Source organism: Cydia splendana, chromosome 4 (assembly GCF_910591565.1).
Source record: "Cydia splendana chromosome 4, ilCydSple1.2, whole genome shotgun sequence".
Taxonomy (NCBI): domain Eukaryota; kingdom Metazoa; phylum Arthropoda; class Insecta; order Lepidoptera; family Tortricidae; genus Cydia; species Cydia splendana.
Window position 1 is genome coordinate 14,264,571 of NC_085963.1, and position 23,282 is coordinate 14,287,852.

General features: G+C 37.7%; 2 protein-coding genes across 3 annotated transcripts in view; both read left to right on the forward strand.

The window, feature by feature from the left end:
- The window catches only part of LOC134789988 (phospholipid scramblase 2), a 412,262-nt gene that overhangs the window by 72,068 nt on the left and 316,912 nt on the right, over nucleotides 1–23,282 (forward strand). The gene's annotated exons all lie outside the window — the stretch shown is intronic.
- The window catches only part of LOC134789995 (septin-7), a 44,970-nt gene continuing 27,250 nt past the window's right edge, over nucleotides 5,563–23,282 (forward strand). Inside the window, exon 1 of one of the 2 annotated variants that reach the window (XM_063760736.1) lies at nucleotides 5,563–6,113. In XM_063760736.1, coding sequence (XP_063616806.1) covers nucleotides 5,703–6,113 — 411 coding nt within the window. In that variant the 5' untranslated portion in view covers nucleotides 5,563–5,702. The remainder of the gene's footprint in view (nucleotides 6,114–23,282) is intronic. The other variant, XM_063760737.1, reaches the window with a different exon arrangement.

Consider the following 23,282-nt stretch of genomic DNA (forward strand, 5'->3'; position numbering starts at 1 on the left):
AATGCCTACCGTAGTGTAATTGTAATATTTATCAGCAAAGGCCCAACGTCGTATTACACAACCACTTACTTAACGTAGGGTAACTGTAGGACTCGTAAACAAAAGCCCATTACATAATTAGACTGTAGGCACACTATAAATTACACAACTATTTACCTACGGTAGTATTGTAAGAATCCTACACAAGGCCCAACGTTAAAGTTACAATGTTGGCCCTTTGTGGGACAAGCTGTGTTGGGCCTTCAACCTGGTGCACGACTACCTACCGACCTACCTGACTTGCCGTTGGGTAATTGTTGAATTTGCAAACAGAAGCACAACGAAAAAATTGCCCTTTTTTATTTTTATGCAGTTGGCCCTACAGCAAGCCATACGGCCAAATGTAACAATTAACCAACCATCAAACAAATGTGTATAGGCCCAACCACGGCCCAACCAAAACCACCACCGTTGAATAATTGTATGATTTATTTAAATAGGCCCAACGAAAAAATTACTCTAATGGCCCTCTGTTGGGAATCTTCGGGAGGGCCTTTGACGAGGGCCCTCCAGCAAATCGTACGGCCAAATGTAACAATTAACCAACCATCAAACAAATGTGTATAGGCCCAACCACGGCCCAACCAAAACCACCACCGTTGAATAATTGTATGATTTATTTATATAGGCCCAACGAAAAAATTACTCTTATGGCCCTCTGTTGGGAATCTTCGGGAGGGCCTTTGTCGAGGGCCCTCCAGCAAATCGTACGGCCAAATATAACGGTTGCCCAACTAATACGTAAACAAAGGCCCAACAAAATCCCTACAAGAAAATGCTATTAGGGTGAGTACTACCTTGTGTCAAAGATCTTGTTGAGATGAATAAAACGTGCCTAAACACGAAATGGTTTAGTTGCATGGTTGATTGGTACCGGTGACCACCTTCCGGCTCCAACATCAGACCTTGAGTACTATCTTGTGTCAAAGATCTTGTTAAAACGAATAAAACGAGCCTAAACACGAAGTGGTTTAGTTGCATGGTTGATTGGTACCGGTGACCACCTTCCAGCTCCATCATCAGACTCTGAGTATCACCTAGTGTCAAAGATCTTGTTGAGACGAATCAAACGATCCTAAACACGATGTGGTTTAGTTGCATGGTTGATTGGTAATGGTACCTTCCAGCTCCATCATCAGACCCTGAGTACTGTCTTGTGTCAAAGATCTTGTTGAGACGAATCAAACGAGCCCAAACACGAAGTTGTTTAGTTACATGATAGACTGGTACCCGTGGCCACCTTCCAGCTCCATCATCAGACCCTGTGTATCTTCAGTGTCAAAGATCTTGTTGAGACGAATCAAACGAGCCTAATCATGTTACTACATGGTTGATTGGTATCCGTGACCACCTTAATCATCATCAGATCCTCAGTACCAGTTCGTTTTTAAACCCTCGTTGATACAAACTTTACAACCTATAGGTACCAAATGCAATGACGAAACATGTAAATAAGCGAGTAGGTAAGTACCTATAATTTCTTTCGAGTAATATACCTTCATAAGTACATGTATGGGGCTATTCATAAATTACGTCGTTTCAAATGGGAGGAGTGGGGGGGGGGGGTCTGGACATCGGATGATGGTAACATGACGTAGGAGGAAACAGATTCATCCGAAGCTTGATTTTTGGATGATTTGAGGGGTGGGGGGGGGGGGGGGGGGGGGGGTCAAAAATCGTCAAAAATAGATGACGTAATTTATGAACAGCCCCTATGTACATTTGCACTGCATTTAGTATTTTCGTACTTACCAAATAACAGTTTTAGAACTTTAAAAGTTAAGTACAGTTAGTGTTGTTATGGTTGATTTCAATATGCTTCGCGAAGGATCAAGAATGTTTAATCCATCATTGTAGTGCGAGTGTGGTAGAAGGGATCGGCGTACTGAGCTCGCACGGCCTGCCGCAGCGCGTAAAATACCTAAACTCGCTCAACGCCGAAATATAATAGCGTTCTTAATAAGCATATAGGTAATACAAGTAGAGTAAGTAAGATGCAATATGCAATTGATGCCATTATTGTCATTAATCAAAATCATATACTTATTTTACCTTTTTCGTGACGCTTTTCGATACCATTTTCGCCACACCCTTGAAATGAAAAAAAAAATGCTGCTTCTCACCCTTTGCTGTTGTAACCTGTACCTATTGAATTTTTTGTTGGCATCTATGGCCCCCTGTAGAGGCTTCGTGACCCCCCAGAAGGTCGCGACCCATAGGTTAAAAACACTGCGGTATTGATGATACAGATGATGATAACTTTAAAACTACAACTTTAAGGTAGAAGTAGACAATTCCGACACTTACGGCCCGATTCCAACTTTATTAAGATTACGTCAAATATTTCGCCTAGATACTATATATTAGATATATGCCAGTGTCAAAAGTGACTTTTATTCAAACAAAAACGTCATTTATGACACTGACATATCTAATCCATGACGTATCTATGTATTATTTGACATCTTAAAGTTCGAATCGGGCCGTTATTTGTAGCTGCAATTATGGGTGTAATGTTTATATTTCTATGCAAGTAACTTGCTAGGTTCCATGTTGTGTTGTCAAACGCCGCCAGTTACACCCTGACGCCAATAAGAAATCAAAATGCATTGCAAGGTCTGCAAGTCTAAATTACGCATTTGGAAAAATTTTGATGTTGGTGGGAATTCCATATTGACATTCAACAAGCGTGATGCTCGCGGCGCAATTGCACCGCAGCAGGGGCCCCCGGGATCCTTGATAGTATAAGGCCTTATGAACACAAAACTTTCTGGGAGTCGTAGACATTTGGAAAATAAGTGGGCGTGTTAGTAGTAAGGGTTGAGGGCTTTGGGTCTGTGGGGTGCCAGCGCGCCTGCGCGAGGCGGTCGATCGCCGCCGGACCAGCCAGTCGGCACACGCGGACAGCACGTGCTTCCCGCATTAAGGAATAGGCAAGTTAAAACACTTCCCCATTCATGATTCAGCTGGCTGGGTCCAATCATTACTTCACGGGCAGTGGCGTGGCGTGGCACACTGACTATGGTAGTGTTTTTATCTATTATCCATATGGATACGGCACTGTCACTCTCGCACATACATACTGGACGGTATTCAGCGGATCTTTTATCCGTGGCGATAAATGAAAAATGCTACCATCAGCCGTGAATTGCTTTTTGGACGCCACGCTATTGTCGAGCACTCTGTGGGTCATCTGCATGTCTTGGAGTTCTACTTCATGGTAGCATTAAAAAACATCATATTATACTCTTGAGTTTTATAAAGGTTCTATAGTGCACAAGAAAAATAACTGTACTGTTAATTACTAATATTCTATTTTTCATTGCTAATGGACCTTTATAGTACTTCTAAGTCATCAACATCATGTAGAATTAGTAAGGATTTTTAGCAGACTTTTATTTATTAATTATTACAGTTACATATTTGTTTAAATTTTCTCTAAATGGATTTATAGACGATAAGGATAATTTGAGTAGTTGATCATAATGAACATATGGAATCAATACCATAAACCAATAAGTACATTCCTGAGTAGAATCGAATTAGAAAGAAAATAGATGTACCTTATGGAAAGCAGGGAATATATAACATGTGTTGGTTTTTATTGTCTGTCTGTCTGTGTCACTGTCACCGTAGCTCTCCAACGGATGGACCGATTTCGATGCAGTTTTTTACGCGCGTTTTCTTCTTAGCTATGTTTGATAGAAATCGATCCAGCATTTGAAGAGTATCAGCTTTTTCCAAAATGATGTATGTAAAGCATTTTTGACATAAAATGGATATTTTTGGATATAGTGTAGGGGTTTTTTAATTTTTTTAATTTAATAGTTATTAAGTATACGCAGAAATGTAGTCTCTCTTTCATGGTTTAACTCACTAATTGCTTTATCGAAATTTTACTTAGGTTTGACTTTGCAGAGATGATGTTTTTTAGGGTTCCGTACCCAAAGGGTAAAAAATGGGACCCTATTACTAAGACTCCGCTGTCCGTCCGTCCGTCCGTCCGTCCGTCCGTCTGTCACCAGGCTGTATCTCATGAACCGTGATAGTCAGATAGTTGAAATTTTTACAGAAGATGTATTTCTGTTGCCGCTATAACAACAAATACAAAAAAGTACGGAACCCTCGGTGGGCGAATCCGACTCGCACTTGTCCGGTATTTTAAATGTATCCTCCTAAGTGGCTTAAGTAAACTAGATAAACGTTTTCTAGTAGATGCAGCTACGCTGTCTGGTGATCAATGTGTCCCTAAAACAAAGTAAGGTTAACGTGTCATTCTATGGAACTTGCTAACTATGTAAACAAACCGCCATATTGAAATTGTCAAAGAATAATTAATTTACTAGTGACTTTTGTTTACATTGTTAGCAAGTTCCATAGAATGACACTTTACGTTGCGATATTCCCAAATTATCAATGAACCCAATCAAATTGATTTCTTAGAATAAGTAGGTGCATGAATTGACTGTTTTTTTGGGTATTTGTTTAATATAATGCGACTAGATACCGTTGTATTAGACTACTGTCACAGAGTAACTGAGCGTAGCACTATTGTTCGACCTTAAAAATACTTCCGCTGGTCCCCTAGTCGTCGAGCGTCTTGGGTCAGTTCATCGAACTAGACACATCCGTTCTTCATTGAATATTAACTTACACCCAATATCGCACCTTTAGAACGTCACATGTGTCTATACGCTCCTACGACACTTGTGTACTTGTTTCCCTCGGAGAGTGAAATATGACATATTATGACAATCGTATCCATTACGAAAGAAACTCGTGTACGATCTAGTTTCTTAACAACTTCACAGTTCATGATAGTCGTTAAAATTCCGCAATATCTTTGGCATGGTTTTAAATGAGTTGGGTGATTAGTTGAATAGCTGTACTTTTTTGAAAATTACCCAATTGAACTGAATGTGTTATTCCTGGAATCTTCCTGTTATTACTAAAACTGATAAGAAAAAAAACGAAGAGCGTTCATCCATTTGAAAATAATGTACTTACCTAACATTTCTTCTCTCCAATATTTACTTACAAGGAAGGGTACCCAACTGGCCGGCTCCGATTTGATTAATTTTTATATATGTTATAGAGTAGTCTAAAATAACGGACACGTATTTTTTTTAGCTGCCCATACAAAACTTCCTGGTAGAAATTGGCCTCCAAAGTACTGAAAAGTGACAAAACGCTCTAAATTCTGTAGAGAGTTTTGTTCAAGCAAATAGCTAGTTTGGTAGTAATTACTGGTTTGAATATATATTGGAGAACATGAAAAATAATGGACACGTGTTTTGCTATTCCGGCTAAAATTTATCCCTATATGGATTGCGTTTATTTGGCTACTGGATGCGTCCGGAATTTGTGGGTCGACCTTGAAAGGGCGGCATTGCATTTTCAACCCTCTGTTGGGGTTTCGTGCAGTAGGAATCCTCGGCGGTGTAGGGTTGCGAGTGCCGGCCGGCGACGGCGTCAGCGCGGGGCGCCCGGTTCCCGCCCGCGCGCCTCTGTACCGCTTGAGCTGTCAAACCGCCTCCGACGGGCACTCGGCTCGTACGCTACTTCAATCGCTCCAAATCGCGATCATATCGTAGTGCTCTCACAGTGACTCAGTGCGTGTTTCCGATTCGTAACACTCGCATGACGGAATACATGTTAAGGAGATGAACGGCACCACGACCACGGTGAATGGTGGCGCTGTCAATGGTACTAATGGAACCCTAAATGGGATTGGAGCCGCTCCGCGGACTGCCACTCTTGGCACCCCGAGCAGCTACGCGTACACGTCAAGTGGATCGCTTCTGGGGAGAAGCGGCTCTGCAAGGCCTGTGCCGCCTCCGACTCTTCCAAAGTATAGTGGGTCCTTCAGTGCCGGAAGCACGGGCAGCCTACGGGAGAGGGATAGAGAAGGCACAGGAGGATCTCACCGCTTGGCTAGCCTGGAACGATTGGCCCTGAGGCAGCGTATAATCGAACAAAATGCGAACAATCAGGTGGCGGCCGGCTTATCTCTCAACAATAATGCACCGAACGGGCCCACCTCAGCCACCGTCACCCTCACCGATACGGCTACGGTGAGTCCCCTGCCGTATTAAATTTTGTGCACCCTTACTGTTCTCCCCAATAATAGCTTACCCCGAAAAAGGGAGACGTCGTTATTTTAACGCCGGCAACCCTCTTGTACATATGAATCCTAATCTAAGTATCGATAAGCATAACTACACCTTGGGTCACATTTGAAGAAACTATTTCGTTTGAATGAATTGATACGACGCTTGTTCCCTCATTTTTTTCTCGTAGGTAATGTAAATTCAAACATTTTTACGCTGAATATTCAATAACAAGGCATATGACATGATTAAACAATTAAAGGATGTTTTGTTTACTCACTCAGAAGAATATAATGGTTTGTGTTTACATTCAATCGATACGCTCCACCCGTGTCAGGTGTTGTATTACATAACTCATCATGCTGTAAGTAGCTAGTCCTTATTACATTTACATAGTAGTCTTTCAGACGAGTTCTGCGATCGACTGCATAATATTAATGCTACTTTATCTCCTATTATTTGAGAATACGTTACACACGGATATACTATATTAGAAAGTTGATTTGTACTCTCTTTGTAAAATCGTAAAAAAATAGAATATTCCTTTGACTTGAACCTTATCCTTAACAACAATGAATCCTGTAGATAAGTTAGGTATTAAATTAAAATTCCAAAATTACCTCCGACGTTTATAGTGTAGGTAACATTGCACTCGTGATAGACCATGTTTTAGTTTAGTTGATTATACGTTGTAAAATCGTGGAAGTGGAAGTTAATAAGAAAATTCACAAGGTTTGTAACTACGTATTTTCTAACCAGAATTTATATTTTCCTTGACAGGAAAAGAAAAACATACGTGGGCAGGCATATCTACATTACCTACGTACGGTATTACTTTTTCATGTCAGTGTTTTAAAAATGACTGCTGAAAAGAATCTGGATATCGTACATTTACTTATTTAGGTATATGGATATTCTAGTCTAGAGACTAAGCTAGACTCTTCTCTAGTTTAGGCTATCGACTTAACCCTTGGAAGAAAGTGTAAAAAGCAAAAATACGCGAAATATAAACGTACACAGACACAATCTTCTCTAATTTGGAAGTCCTAGAAATAATCTCAGTAACCTCCTTGGATCCTCATCGCAACAAAATTAGCAAATCTTTTCAAAGTTACTTTATCATCTTGCGCATCGTGACTGGGCTGCATAAGGCTAACAAAAGCATTTCAATTCACTTTGTCTTTTTACCGAGTGTTTTATCCTCCCGGTAAGGACATGTCTGGCATCCCACCATATTCCCACGCAGTTTCTCCATGTGATAGGACTGGTCCGGGGAGAGAACGGGTGACTGACCCCTACACTACTGGGTTAAAAATAACTTCTTGCAGCGGCAGCCATGCTGTTCGCATATGTCGAATTCACTAAACAGTCGCTACTGTTTCACGGTCGCCCCCTGACCTGAAAATCGGGAACAATGCAGTTATTGAAGCCAACTAGTGTTAACAAGAGGTTATCTTTTAAGCGCATTAAAGTATGCCTTATACTTATACCTATACCTACTCTTGACGAACAACAAACATACAGAGATATCATTAATGGGTATAGATAATATTGATAACGTTTTGTTTAATACGGTACCCGAAAATGATAACTAACTTTTCCTAAAATGTTGATTATGGAATACGGATATTACGAGTATACTATTTCCTTGTTCAATTTGGTCACAGATCCTTTGAAGCAAAACTCGTATTTGTATAGTCTATCATAATATTTCTTCAACTCTCCTTATCGGCAACATTATCTCGTTGGGATGTGTCAAAGAACTTGCACCGATAAGAAATACTCCTAATAATAGAGCAACGTCTGACTACTGTTCATTTGTAAGTACATTACGACACAAGGAATTTAACCATTCCAATACAATGACTTCTTCAGAAGACGGATTTGGTTTTAAATTCACCAATGGCTAAAAGCAGTTGGGGCACGTTCTCTTCTTGCATTGTTTCGTTCGATACCGCAAAAAGCTAACCGCATTCGAACGTAGTCAATTATAGACTTTCTTATAAAAACTTTAAGATCCAATTTTAAGTAATCGTTATTAAGGATTTACTTCTTTATAGATTCGTTAACGCTTTTGTGTCTGGTGGTCATGAGTGTGACGGGTCTGGGATCCTTTTGCCTGTATACAGCTATAGCCATAATTAACTCGTACCTGAATGAAGGAGGTCGATCCACACGCGCGCGTTCGTAATAGCGTTCAGATGTAGGTTCACTTATTATGCAACTTCCTTTTTAACGTTTGAATAGTTAATTGTAGACTTTGTGGTGTTAGTTGGTTGCACCTATTTGTACCGTTGTAGCTGTACTCATTAATTGCTTTAAAAGCGGTCAGTTCAGTAGTAAATACTACTTACTACTTATTCTATTTTTTGTACACATTATATCTTCTACTGATTTATTAGATGTCGTTCTTTAATTTCTGTTCCATTTAGTCGTAAAACTGTTTTAATACAATAATAACAGATCCTTTTTTGCTTAGTTGAAATCGGTTAAAGATAACACTTTTTTATAGTTCTAAAAGGCACATGTGTACGGCCACTTGACTATAGCTCTTAATGCTCTGAGTTACAGTATTAATCCTAGAGTATCGTTTCCTAGTAGGTATCTTTTTAACTCCGAAAGGAAGATAGTTTACTCAGCCATTTAATTCTAGCTCATATTCCACTGCTTTTAAGGCATTTTTTTGTGTTAGTTATGGAGTATCGTTAACAAATAAAAAGACAGGTGGTTAATAGTTTTCGCCCCGTGTGGGGCGGGCCGGCGTAGGGCACGCTCGAGCCAGCCGGCAGGCAGCCGGTATCGCCAGTAACTTAACCTCCAAACTGACAGACGTGAATGTGCCTCATATTACTACAGTTTGTTTTAAACCACCGTGCCAGTGCATTGTTAATCCCAGTGTTTCTATAGTTTTATGCGTAACAATAAGATGTGAGAGGATTATTACAAATTGGGACGCATCCAAATAATGAACAGTTGTAAAGTGAATGTTTTGCTATTCACAACAAGTAGTGACGCGTGAGAATCGTCTCAAGTTTCTGTGATTACCTACTTTTCAAGTGTCTATTTGGTTTTTGTTTAGTTGAATGTCAGGAGAATGCCAAATCGAGCTTTTAGTAATAGCTCCGGCCAACAGACTAAACTTAGTAGGTGCGTTAGTAGTGTCGGTGACTGCGGAGCGGACAAGGCAAAGGTTGGATGGACTAGTCCTCGGGATATATGGAGGAACTTATCTCTTCGGAGGAAAGCTGAGGTAGTTATCTAAATCGGTGTCTTAAACTGGTTATAATCATCAGTACCAAAATGTATTTAAAAGCTACTTGTTAAAATCGTGACGAAAAAACGTATCATCCAAAGATTCCGAGAAGTCGTGCTCGGGACATTTTTTTTATCATTAAACATGGAGCCCTAACAGCCGCCGTTTTTATGAGTCTGCGTCGCTTCGAATATATATCGGACATAAATTTAGGTACGTCTTGAAACATGAGTGCTCATTGGCGGCTAAGCCTTTGAGGAACTTATAGGGGAGTTATTTTCAATTGCTTCCCAGGTGGAGAAGAGTCGAACTCTCAGGCGAACTAGTAAAAATCAGCAACATCACTGATTATGAATAATTCCTGTAATTCTTAAGGTCAGAGTTCCACTCCAATGGATCATCTGTTTGTTCGACTGTCCTGTATTCGATGAGCAAAGGTAATAAATATACAGCCAGGCTTTATAATATTATATGCGGTTTTAACCACAAACTGCGACGACAGCCGCCAGACTGTTATTGATTTACACTGTTTGCTGTCAAAGCGAACGATGAATCAACTGAACTAAACCCGCCTTCAATCGAGCCGGATAACATCTCGGTAACTCTAAAGTAACCTATTCGTCTTTTGCAATTAATTTGCGGGAGATATGATATGACAACAGTATATTGAGTTTAAGTTACAAAATTCAATTTATGACTTGTTTCATTAACTTAGCAATGCCATCTATGCTAATGTCCATTCGCTGTACGTTACTTTCTCGCCTTTTATGGATCTCCGTATTCCCTATTATCTACTTAGGTCCCTACCGAAAATCAGCGCTGCGGCTTGCCGTGGCATTACGCTGACTGGGGGTACTTTTTTCGTCCGTTCCTTTTATACCCTCTGCTATGGTTACATGGTGAGACGTAAATAAATGTATTCTATTATATTCCCATGGTTGACTTGAGAAGAATTCCACTCGTTTTATCAAAGTCGGTTATTGGTACACTACCTACATATTTTGTGCAATAAAATTAACTGTGGATGCTGTTTCCAATCCATGAATTTCATTAAGTATAAATGAAACATTATGAACAAATTAATCACTTTCCTAATGCTACACGGGCCTGTAGGTCGTTGACTGTGATATAGTGTTCATTCGTCGGCTCAGTTCGTCGCAGTATTGGCACAATACGTCTCACGCGCTTGCTCATAGACACGACTCGATACTCATTGCATTGGCTTATTGTTTATACTAGCACAACTACGAAGAAACGTGTGAATCGGGGCGGTATTGCTCGCTTTCTACCACTTATGTAAATCTATAATAATTAATAACCTGACTTTTGGGTTCTGTATCCGAAGAGTGCTAATAGGACTCTATTACTAAACACCCACTGTCCGTGCGTCTGTCTAACTGTATCACCTTAATCCTCATTGGTATTTTTTTAATCTGGGATTTTCACAGAATATGTATTTCTATTAACAAATAAGAAAAATAAAGAATGAAAGATATCTCAATACAAAAAATCTAATTCATGCGGCGGTTTAATCTTGTAAGAATGTACGGAACCCTTCTTCCGTGCAAAAAGTTGCACTTGGTGGTTTGCTTTTATGAATAATTTTCGTAATTTCTAGATGTTTATGCACGAAGTCACCTAGATATGCAGTCACAATATTCACAATCGTCCTTCGTTTGGTATTCGCTCCATTGGGTGAGCTGAGCAAGTTTATGGCTGACTAGAATGCGCCTTTTGATCATTGTGCATACGTTCTCTTTCCAAGCCTAATTGCATTACGTGCAACCTATTTTGAGCAATTATCCGCATGACAGTTTTATAAAACGTGAAAATTCTGTTTAATTTCCTCATTTCGTCGAATATATGTAATTATCCATATGTGACAACTTTCACGTCAATAGTTTGTTAATTAATAGCTATATAATTCTCACCTCTATAACGTGTTGTCTACACATAACGTTGATCTTTAAAAAATACTGCTATCGATCTTCCAGTCTGTCAAGCTATTAAATAAAATAAAATTATACGAGTAACATTTATTATGTCATCGCTGTGAATGCCTATAAACGGGACACGTGTGAATCTTCATTACGTCGTGATACTCGTGATATTTTTAAAATAGTATCTCACCAAAAATACTCCGGAATCCAACCATTGTCTTCATTAACGGTAATGCAACGAGAGAGTCGGGTTTCATCTATTTCAAGTTGTTTAATGGACTCTATAGTCATAAAGACATCTTTGTTAACGAAAGTACTTCGTGATTTGTTATATACGAGTAACCCAGATAGCTTACTAAAATGACATTTCGTGTATATATGGGTTTTAGGTTCCAGAGTGTTTTGTGTTAAAAGTGTTAAAACCAATGTTATCTTTATTAGCAAATCAAATAGCAATGTTATTAGCTGATGTCCTTAATTTTTAATTGTTTGATTGATTGATTCCTCACAAAATTTTGGTAGGTGGAGTGGAGCATATTGAGCATATTTATGTTCACCGCTTTGTAATGCCTAAACAGTGGATGTTACAGAAATTAAATCTACTTAAATGAAGTACAGGTAGTTAATACGCTTGTTAAAAGGAGCTAGCCTCATGAATGATAATATATCCGAATTATCCGAATGTTGCAATGTCGCGCTCACTTAATTGGTGTGAATTGTCCTTTAACGCAATTAATTGTAATTTGACCTCAGTTTTATAAGGGTTCAGGGTTAGTGCAAGAGTTAATGAGAACGATATTACCTAACGTCGTAATTTACTACGACCCGCGGGTTCAAGCGTAGTCACGCTTGAACCCGTCGGTACAGTTCGCGACTCCTAATAAAGTTGTCAAATTCGCATTGATCATCTTGTCATCCTAAAATTATCAATCCTTCTAGTATTTGGAGATCCACAAAATGTTGAATATTATATGTAATTATGTGTACGCTTGTGTTTTGCGCTTTTAGGTAACTTCTGCCGTGACTGACGTGACGTGTAAATTTCAGTTTTATAGTTTTTATAATTCGGCCCCAGATTTTAAAAGCTTGATAAACATTCTATTTTATGTATCTTATAAGGTTTTTGAAGTGTGTTGATACATGGCGCATGAAACAGATAACAGATCAATCAGATTTGTCGTCAATTTAAAAGAGTATGTCAAATCTATCAGCCGCAATATTGTGAAATCAATCGTTATGGTAGTTATATCGGGCCGCCCCGTTCATTGACCGGCTCGTAAATATTGCACTAATGACCGTGAATGCACCCCGTTCTGCGTCGGACTACGGTTTGCTTGATCAATCTCCAAAGGGCCAACAGATTTAATGGGCCGGTTAACGTTAAATAAGGCGCCGATAACTTTCATCTCAGAGAACTGTCATACGTTTCATAAAACGTTTATTTGACGAATGTGACTTCCTAGATGTTAAATGTCTTAAGTTCTTGCTGTTCGATAAGAAACAATGAGGAATGTATGTGTAGAATTTCTTCACAAATATTTATCATTTAAATACAGCTATACTACTATTGACTATCTGACAATCTGAGTATGGCGTGTATGAACGGCGGCGTCTTCATATGTTTGTTATAAGTGTCATTTTTTATATTTCATGGGGCCGTGTCGCATTTTACCGACAGTTTCTACTTTTCTACATTTCAATACTTACATTTTACTACAAACGTTACACAAACAGACGCTCTATTCGTATATGTACATGTGATAGCAAAAAAGTATCGATTTCTTGCAGCCAGCGTAATTTAGCTTAGAAGTGTGACGGTGGTCGTTGAGTCACGGATGCTCCACTTAGTATGTCTGATCTAGTTAGACATACACGTCAACTCGAGTGAGAGCAAAGTGAATCAAATGCTTTTATTATAAATGTAGGTATGTTGAACCAATCTTTGCAATGAAGTTCACTATGAAACTGAATTGCGTTGCGATAGTAGAAAACTGAAATGTTTGACTTTTTTACATTTTTATTGGCTACAAATATAATGACCACCAAAAAATACTTTGGTACCCTAAATAAGAAAATCATGCTTACCAAAAAAACTTACTGAATACCAAAAAAATAAGGCCTAAAAATACAAATTTTAATTACGACTGCACTTCAAATTGTATTCAAATACCAAATATATTGAATGATCACCAAAAATCATTAATGACATTTGACGACCGGTCTGGCCTAGTGGGTAATGACCCTGCCTGTGAAGCCGATGGTCCTGGGTTCGAATCCCAGTAAGGGCATTTATTTGTGTGATGACACAGATATTTGTTCCTGAGTCATGGTTGTTTTCTATGTATTTATATATTATATATATCGTTGTCTGAGTACCCTCAACACAAGCCTTCTTGAGCTTACTGGGGGACTTGGTCAATCTATGTAAGAATGTCCTATAATATTTATTTATTTAATGATCACCAAATCTTGAAGACCAAATTAGTGCGATATTTTCACCTAAATAAACCACTATGATTACCAAAAAATTTATACATATTACCAAATAAAGTAAACTGATGCCAAAATTACTAGCCCCTCCCGTTCAACCTCCCGTACCCCGCACCGCATAGCTACCTAACCTAACCTACTTTTCTAGTAGCATTTCGTTATGCTACTAGAAAAGTAGGTTAAACTGCTATCAGTTAAGTGGGTTAGGTTAGGTTAGCACTGCGACCCTTACAGAAACGAAATGGTACTAGAAAAGTAGGTTAGGTTAGAACTGCGACCTTTACATAGACGAAATGCTGCTAAAAAACTAGGTTAGGTTAGGTTTGAACTGCGACCCTTACAGAAACGAAATGCTACTAGAAAAGTAGGTTAGGTTAGGTTTGAACTGCGATCCTTACAGAAACGAAATGCTACTAGAAAAGTGGGTTAGGTTAGGTTTGAACTGCGACCCTTACAGAAACGAAATGCTACTAGAAAAGTGGGTTAGGTTAGGTTTGAACTGCGACCCTTACAGAAAAGAAATGCTACTAGAAAAGTGGGGTTTTAGTGGGTAAACCTGGGGTCTCATTAGCCCACAACTGGGAGTCCCACATAACCATCCCGGCCCGTCCCCGCGCCGGGTGGTATGCGTAAAGCATTTCCCCTCTTAAAAAAAAAAAAAAAAAGGTTTGAACTGCGACCCTTACAGAAAAGAAACGCTACTAGAAAAGTGGGTTAGGTTAGGTTTGAACTGCGACCCTTACAGAAAAGAAATGCTACTAGAAAAGTGGGTTAGGTTACGTTTGAACTGCGACCCTTACAGAAAATAAATGTTACTAGAAAAGTGGGTTAACTGCGACCCTTACAGAAAAGAAATGCTACTAGAAAAGTGGGTTAGGTTAGGTTTGAACTGCGACCCTTACGGAAAAGAAATGCTACTAGAAAAGTGGGTTAGGTTAGGTTTGAACTGCGACCCTTACAGAAAGGAAATGCTACTAGAAAAGTGGGTTAGGTTAGGTTTGAACTGCGACCCTTACAGAAAAGAAATGCTACTAGAAAAGTGGGTTAGGTTAGGTTTGAACTGCGACCCTTACAGAAAAGAAACGCTACTAGAAAAGTGGGTTAGGTTACGTTTGAACTGCGACCCTTACAGAAAAGAAATGCTACTAGAAAAGTGGGTTAGGTTAGGTTTGAACTGCGACCCTTACAGAAAAGAAATGCTACTAGAAAAGTGAGTTAGGTTAGGTTTGAACTGCGACCCTTACGGAAAAGAAATGCTACTAGAAAAGTGGGTTAGGTTAGGTTTGAACTGCGACCCTTACAGAAAAGTAATGCTACTAGAAAAGTGGGTTAGGTTAGGTTTGAACTGCGACCCATACAGAAACGAAATGCTACTAGAAAAGTGGGTTAGGTTAGGTTTGAACTGCTTTCCTTGCAGAAAAGAAATGCTACTAGAAAAGTGGGTTAGGTTAAGTTAGAACTGCGACTGTTACAGAAATAAAATGCTACTAGAAAAAGGTGACGAAGTGGATTAATTAATTTTATAGGATAACGATATATTTTTAATTAAAATGTGGTTACAATTTTGGTGGTCATTTACTATTTTTGGGTTTACAATGACATTTGCTTTAATAGGATAGCAAGATTTAAAAATTTGGTTGTAATTTTACATTAAAATGGAGTTCTAATTTCGGTGGTCATTTACTATTTTTGGGTTTACAATGATTATTTTGGTGTCATTTTCTTTAATAGGATAGCAAGATGTAAAAATTTGGTTATCATTTCACATTAAAATGGGGTTCGAAATTTGGTAATAATTTACTATTTTTGGGTTAATAATGATTAGTTTGGTGTTATTTCCTTTAATAGGATAGTAAAATGTAATAAAATTGGTAATCATTCCACATTAAAATGGTGTTCTAATTTTGGTGATCATTTATTATTTTAGGGTGGTAAAATAGATTTTTTTGGTATTAAATTGTACTAAATCTGGTGATCAGTTAAATGGCAGCCATTTTCATTTCGTCTACATAAACTTTATTCATATCGGCCTCACATAGTTTGGATAGTAAATGTATGTTTTCTCACAGTAGGACCAAACAATAACAATAAAATGTTTGCATAATTTGCTAATGTGTGCCTAGTTTGAAAACCAATGTCATAGACAATGGTTATCCAATATTTTACTCCCTAGCACAATCCTTGTCTTGGGTCCCAAGACTTGCTCACGTTTGCAATTTGAGATTGCATATGTCCATATGCTTCAAAACCTGGCTTACATAAAAAAGGACTTCAAATGTTGCACTCATAACATTATAATTAGTTCAATCATAAACGCCAAATCTCTACAGGTGTGCTGACCTAGTAGGACATTGGGCCGAACTGGGATGTAGATCAGGTAACAAAAAATATTTTTTTAATCGTTAAACTTCAGAGCCATTATCAAGAAATCGAGTAATACCTATTCCTTTTTGAAAAATATAAATTAACAAAATGTAAAGTACCTACATACCTACCATATAACGGTTTTACGCGCAAAACAGTATAGGTAATTGTCGCAATTGAAAGAAAAAGTCACAAATCACAATGTCATGTTCCGTTTGTCTTATACATGAGAGCGTAATCAGATACCTACATACGTATTAAAAAATATAATACCAATTTTATTTAAAATTGGTGTTTATTTTATATTTCTAAATGTCCTTTGTGTATTAATAATATTATACTGTAAACACCTGTTATACACAGCTTATCCGAGTAGGACGAAATGTAATTACAATTCTACATGCACAGTAGATTTGTCCACGTCCTGTTTGCCCACGCGTGAGGATCCCAACGCCCGGCCGCCCACGGGTGGGGACCTGAGGACCTGTAATTTGCTTTGGTTTTATCATTTTACAAAATCTACTGCTAGGTCTTCTCTATAATATATCGTATTTATGAACTAATCTATTCTACAAGGTATGTTAATAATGAAACTGTTGCAGACAAATGCGTCTATAGTCCTATTAGGGAGACTGATTTTAACCTCAAGTTCATATGCAAATACAAAAAAAGTTTTTCGATGCACGGGTCCCATGGAATAACTGTTTTACTGCCCACAAGTAATTTTAAATCGCACTATTTCTCGGAATAATTTTGTATTACACATATTACACGTTGGATACGTAGGTAGGTCTGGGAGTTTCCAGGTTATGAACCGATTTTCTATAGCCTAGACCTATATTGCCCGACTCGATATAATGCTCAAGTGCTCATTGAATTAATGAGACCACTGAGACCAGTCTTCGACATAATTCTAACTTAGATTTTTGTATTTGATAGAAGAAACAAATGGTAATCGTAATGGTGCTGGGTATGCTTCTAAAGAACAATATGTGATAATTATGACTATTATGGGAAAAAGCGCAGGTTGCAATGGTATAGAGTGAAAGTAAAGTTAATTGAACCGACGACCCAAATTATGGCTACCGTCTTTGGATATGCAGTGAAATCGATGCAACAAAACCAGTTTTATGCACTTTTTGCACAAGTTATTAACTCATTGTTAATGTGACTGAATGCATTATAACTTCTGAGGGGTTACTTAAAGTTTCATTCTATGAAACTTGCTAACTATGTAAACAAACCGCCGTATTGAAATTGTCTCTGAATGATGAATTTATTAGTGACTTTTGTTTACATAGTTAGCAAGTTCCATAGAATGACACTTAAGTTGTGAATTGGCTTTTCTTTCAATTGCATAGGTAATATATGTAAATAAGTCCATCCATAATATATGTTATCCCTTCTATCTGATGAACACTGTCATAGTCTAATGTAGCGTATGATTTTGATATGGTTATGGTCTAACCTAACGGGTTGTGGTTATCTTGATCACGCCCGGTATCTTATAAATCAGTGTTAAGTACAAAACTTGCGGTAATAAGCGACTTAATTGACTAACATAACCCTACTTTAACGTAAGTAACTGTACCTTTTAACGTAAGCGGATTATATACGAGCCTTCACTTATTTAATCTGAAGCATAGTGACAGATCAATGATAATAAAGGTCAAATGATTTAAAATTGAATGATGATCATTACCTAAGCTGATATCATATAAAATTATAATTAAGTTTCTAGGAGCATTACGTATGACGGATAGTTTCGAAAATGCGCTTTGTTACAAAATATATAAATTAGGCACTTCAAGTAATGGTATTTTCGTGTCACGACCATAACAACTGATTATCAGAGAGATTGATTCCGTTACTATCCCATTTCCAATCCCACAAATCTTGGAATTATGTATGTACCTATAAATTTCCTTGGTGTACTTCAACGAGCAGCAAACCAAGGCACGTGCAAGTGTTGTTGACTTCCCGCAGAATGCGTTGTTTTGGAAACATGTGTTTCATGATGTTTGAGGTGGGATATTTCCAAAGCGGATATTTAGCTATTAGCAAGTATAAAGGCGAATCATATTCTGAATATGGGTGGGGGCTAGAGTGAAGTTCATGCCGCATTATATTTTATAATCAAAATCAATAGGCCATAGGCCTGGATAGGCGAGAGAGGTTGTCATGTGCTGTCATTGGATAAGGTAGCTTTTAGATATTTCTAAAATATCCGGTGATTCAGTCATTTGTGTGATCTTCTTGCTTTTCATGGTTAGAAATGTCTCATTAACCGGACTGTGAGTCAGACTGCTATAGTCACCGCTGGCGGATTCCCGTTGCAATGTCGTGGCGCCAACGAGCAAGATTGCAACTCCTTTCTCCGCACTTTTTTTTCCGTGGAACGTTTTAAAGGACTTGTCTTTTTCCTGTTTCGTTGAGCTTAAGCTCCTGGATCTGTTAGATTTAGCTATTTATAAATGAATTGATAATATCAAATAATAGTAGTTTATGTGACTGCTACATAATGAAAGGCATTAAAATACGAGTGTGGGTTTAAGAAACGAACGAAGTGAGTTTCTTAATAGGATCACACGAGTGTTTTAATGCCTAATTATGTACAGTTACATACACTACTTTATCTACACACATATTATAAACTTTCTATGATATATTCACTAACCTCATAATATTTTAACCGACATGGGATGGGGCATCGTTGCTCTCTGGCAGAACTCGCAGATTTGAGAGGTGGTGTCTCCGAAATATCTTTATCGCTCATTTTACACGAAACTTTTGCTTTAAGTTTGTTTAAAAACAACAAAACAAATTATTTTTATACTTAAAACCATAAAATTAATTAAAAATAAACTGTACGTCAAATGGCGGTAAATGCAAACTTTTTTCACGCATGTCAAGAATCCGTAGTTTTTTTTAATTCATAGACAAACGAATGAAGTCCCTATTCTCAGTCACTCGAGATCAAATGTCGTGCGGATTATATAAAAAAAAAACATACTGAATTGACGTTTCGTATCGATAACTCTTTTAATATCTATGGATACTAGAATAGAGACCCACTTCAGTTTTGAGTGCTGTTCCAAATTTAAACTCATAACCTTACAAAAATCGTTAAAGTTATATAACTTTAAAGTACAGATTTACCTACTACCACAGATAAGAAAGTTCTCGTAGTAAAATTGGTTGTAATAATGCTGTCCATTTGCTACGGTTTCTGAACGCATTATAGAGCACTAATGATATGTGCGTAAAGTATATTTCAATAGAACTTGCTAACTATGTAAACAAACAACGTAACTTTGTTTTATCACTGTTTCTCTTTGAATTTTCCCACCACCTCATCATATACCATTGAAACCATACACATATACACTATTGAAATGGTCCGTTCCGTATATTACATAAATATATAACTATATCTTGGATATTTAATTAAAAGTTTAAAATGGCTTCATAAGTTAGGTTATTAGGACCTGATGGAATGACGGTTTTGTTTCTTTTAAATTCTACAATTGTCTATGATGGGTAGTGTTGTGACTAAAGTTGGTGATATAAACCCGCTACACACTACCCAACCCACGCTCTGTACCGCCGCGGTTATAAATACATCAATACATCATTCTTAAGTACTAATTTGTCTTCTGATCGTGATTAAACAAATTAAAATAAGTAACTACTTGTTTTTTACTTTTGGTATTTTATTATTCGATATGGTTTGACATTAGTAAAGTAGTAAGTAGGAGTCTTGCCCATCACTAGTAAATTCATCATTCAGAGACAATTTCAATATGGCGGTTTGTTTACATAGTTAGCACTAGTCTATTGAAATAGACTTTAGATAAAGTTATAATGCCCACGACTTAGCACCATACTCAAGCCATGTGAAAAATAAAAGTCCGCGTAGCGTAGACATCTATTGCATTAAACATAGAAATTTACTTCCTTTTATCCTTTGTTGTACGTGAAAAGGTACCAAACAGCCAAGCTTATGTCAAATTTATGTTGTTCTGTTTGCTTAAAATGTGATCACAGTATTGGAAATCTTAAGGTTGGAGTTAAAAGTATTAGTGCGTTTAGAGATAGAGGACAATGAGTCTTTGTCGAGAGGCAGGGACCGAAGCTAATCACTCCCGTTTCTTACTGTTCACAAACCATTTCGTCTCTGACCTGACGTTCGTTGCTACTGTAACTTTAACTCGGAACCAGTAACAACGACGTGTAGTCTTAAATTACGTGTCTACTGGTTGTGAATCTGTGGTGATACTATCGGTAAGCGTTGTGAATAAACGCCCTGAAAGGGGGCCGGGCACCTCTGGTTACTCGTCCTTATTGAGAATTATTTGTGTACTTTCACTAAAAATGATATTATTTAATTCAATCAATGCCAATCACGGCAGTAGCATGCGTAACGCTTCAATTTAAAGGCCTAACGATACCTACGACCGATTAGTCACCGTTGTGTGTTCGCGATAACAGTCCATTGTAGTTATGACTCCGCGCTGTGTAAAATATAATTGTAAAAATTCAGTAGGTGAAGTAGGCGCGAACCGCGAAGGCAAGGTTGCAAACCTCAGTTTCCTCAAATCCTGTAATCCGCTCAGTTGTTTCAGTGTTTTTTCCTCAGGCGTGGCGTAATTTTGTATTCCAAAGTGTTTTCTGTCATGTTTCTATAATTTCTACCTATGAAATGGTTCGTTTTAAAAGTGGTATTGAGTTTTTGTGTAGTGGTTCAAAATAAATAATCATGTTTAACACTTTGAAAAGACTTAGTTTAAAAAGACATAAACATAAGGATAAACCTAGTATTAATGTGTTAACGGTAGTAAACGGCGATCACAATGTAAGTTTATATTAACAGAACTTTACAAACATAGTTAAAAAAAAACCGTATTATGGCTTAAATAATTATGAATTAAAACGAAATAAATAATATTTTTTACTAATAAACAAAGTTGATCAAGATAATGGTGCCGGTCAAGTGTACGTTTGTGATAAATTGATAATTGAATAATGAACACTAGTTGTAAACTACGCTACACTGCCCATGAATACTAGTATGCCTAGTAATAGTAACCTACTCTCAACCGTGATTAGAATATAGTTAAGATTAGTATGAGCACTATGAGCAGTAATAATTTAGCCAATTTACTTCCTCTACTACTGGTAGTTGTAACTTTCTAGTGCCTCTAGTTATTTACAATTTCCTGATATTGTATTTAACAATGTCATTCTCGAACCGCCTCGTGTCTAGACCAATAAATACCACTTTATCAGACTAGTTGTTATCTGTTCTTCTGAATGGCTTACCTATATTCTGGTAGTATTCATTTAGCTAGTTTACTAGATCTAGTAGTTTCAAATTTTCTAGTGTTCAAGAAGATTGAAACTAGGTCGGCTTATTTCCCGTGAGCTCACGTGGGTGATGTAGTATGCTCACAAATCATAGTTAGTCGAGAAGTTTGCTAATGTATGTACTATGCCAGTATTGATAAAGTGTTCCATGCCGTTTAGAGAACAGAATGGATGCATATAATTTTCATTGAGTAATGTACTGGACAAACCAATGGTTGCTGATTACATACGAGTAAATAAAGGTACGTAAGATTAGTCGTTTTTCATGTCGTCGTTCAGTTCATCGTCAGTCGTTCATCATAAATTGCGTGAAGCATAAAATGAATTAAAAAAAAAACGAAAACTTATTTTGCAGCCCAGTGTTTTTCAACTTTTTTTATGATGCGACCCGCTTGTACTAAGTATTGTCCAATGCAGTGATACAGTGTTAAGTTTGCTATTTATATTTTAACACGTTCGTTGGACTTTATAAGGTAAAACAATTCAAGGGACTAATCATTCTTTGTTTTTGCACGAAAGGCTTCGCTACTTGATAGGTACATATTAGATTGGCACGTCTAAAAGGTCGTCGCTCTTTGCGAAATTCCACTAAAGTTGCTTAAAACTAACGGAATTATGCATAGCTGCATTCAGTTGCATTATAACGATGATTCAATGTTAAACGCTTTACATTACACGTCTGACTTTTATTATAGTGATTATGTACCTAAATCGTTGATGGAGCTCAATACCAATCGTTTTTATGGGCTGCTTGATGTTTAAATGGGCCTGAGAAATCTCCGTCGGCAATCTCGGCGTAAGAGTCCCCGCCGGCATACATTATAATTTTGACAGAAAGAACGGGGTGTGGTGTGCCGAGCTAGTGTAGTTATAATATCCTTTTTATACGTTGAGATATTGCGACTTTATAAAACAAGTTTATCGGCTCAAGGTTTTATGTAAAACACTATATCATCTTGTATTATTCAAGATACATTTTATGTCGAAAATAAATCAGTATTTGTAGAAAAATATTTACCATAAATGGTAATCCATCCATCTTCACTTCACCATAAAAGATAAGTAACAATAATGTTTTCTTAACAATTGAATTACATAAATTATGTTAAAATGGGTAGGGTTAATCTACCAGTATAGAATATCAACAATATTTAAGCCATTGTTATAATCGTTACCTTAGTAAACAAGGATCGTTAATGCAGAATTGTGCATTGAATGCTTATGCATCGAGTACTCGAACTGTTATATCGATATGTTACCGAGTGGTTAAGTTAGGACAACCAGTATTAAGAGGCGGTATCAACGGTTTGCTTGAGGATTGCCTGCGCTCAGTATACAATGAGAATGGCCAACAGAGCCAGAGTAGGTTTAAATATGACCACCGATCAAGTATAGCTTTTACGGACTTTGAAGATTTACTTATACTGGTACACCAAGTGCTCTGCAAGCTACGAAACCAGCCCAGCCTGTCGATGTGTTCCGCCTGACTCACCGCTTTCGTTATTCGCACCTAGTTATTGGCACTTGTGGTCCCACTCTAGTGGTTTACGTTTCCCTAAGTATGTTGCGTGCTTGACTCGGTTTAAGGTAACATTCCATTTCTGACCGCAGCTGCACTACTGCTCCGACACGTCATGTTATTGTCAATTTCCATATTAAAATGAATGACAAGACAATGAGTGACAGTAACGTCGCAACAGTAGTGCAGCTGTCGTTGGA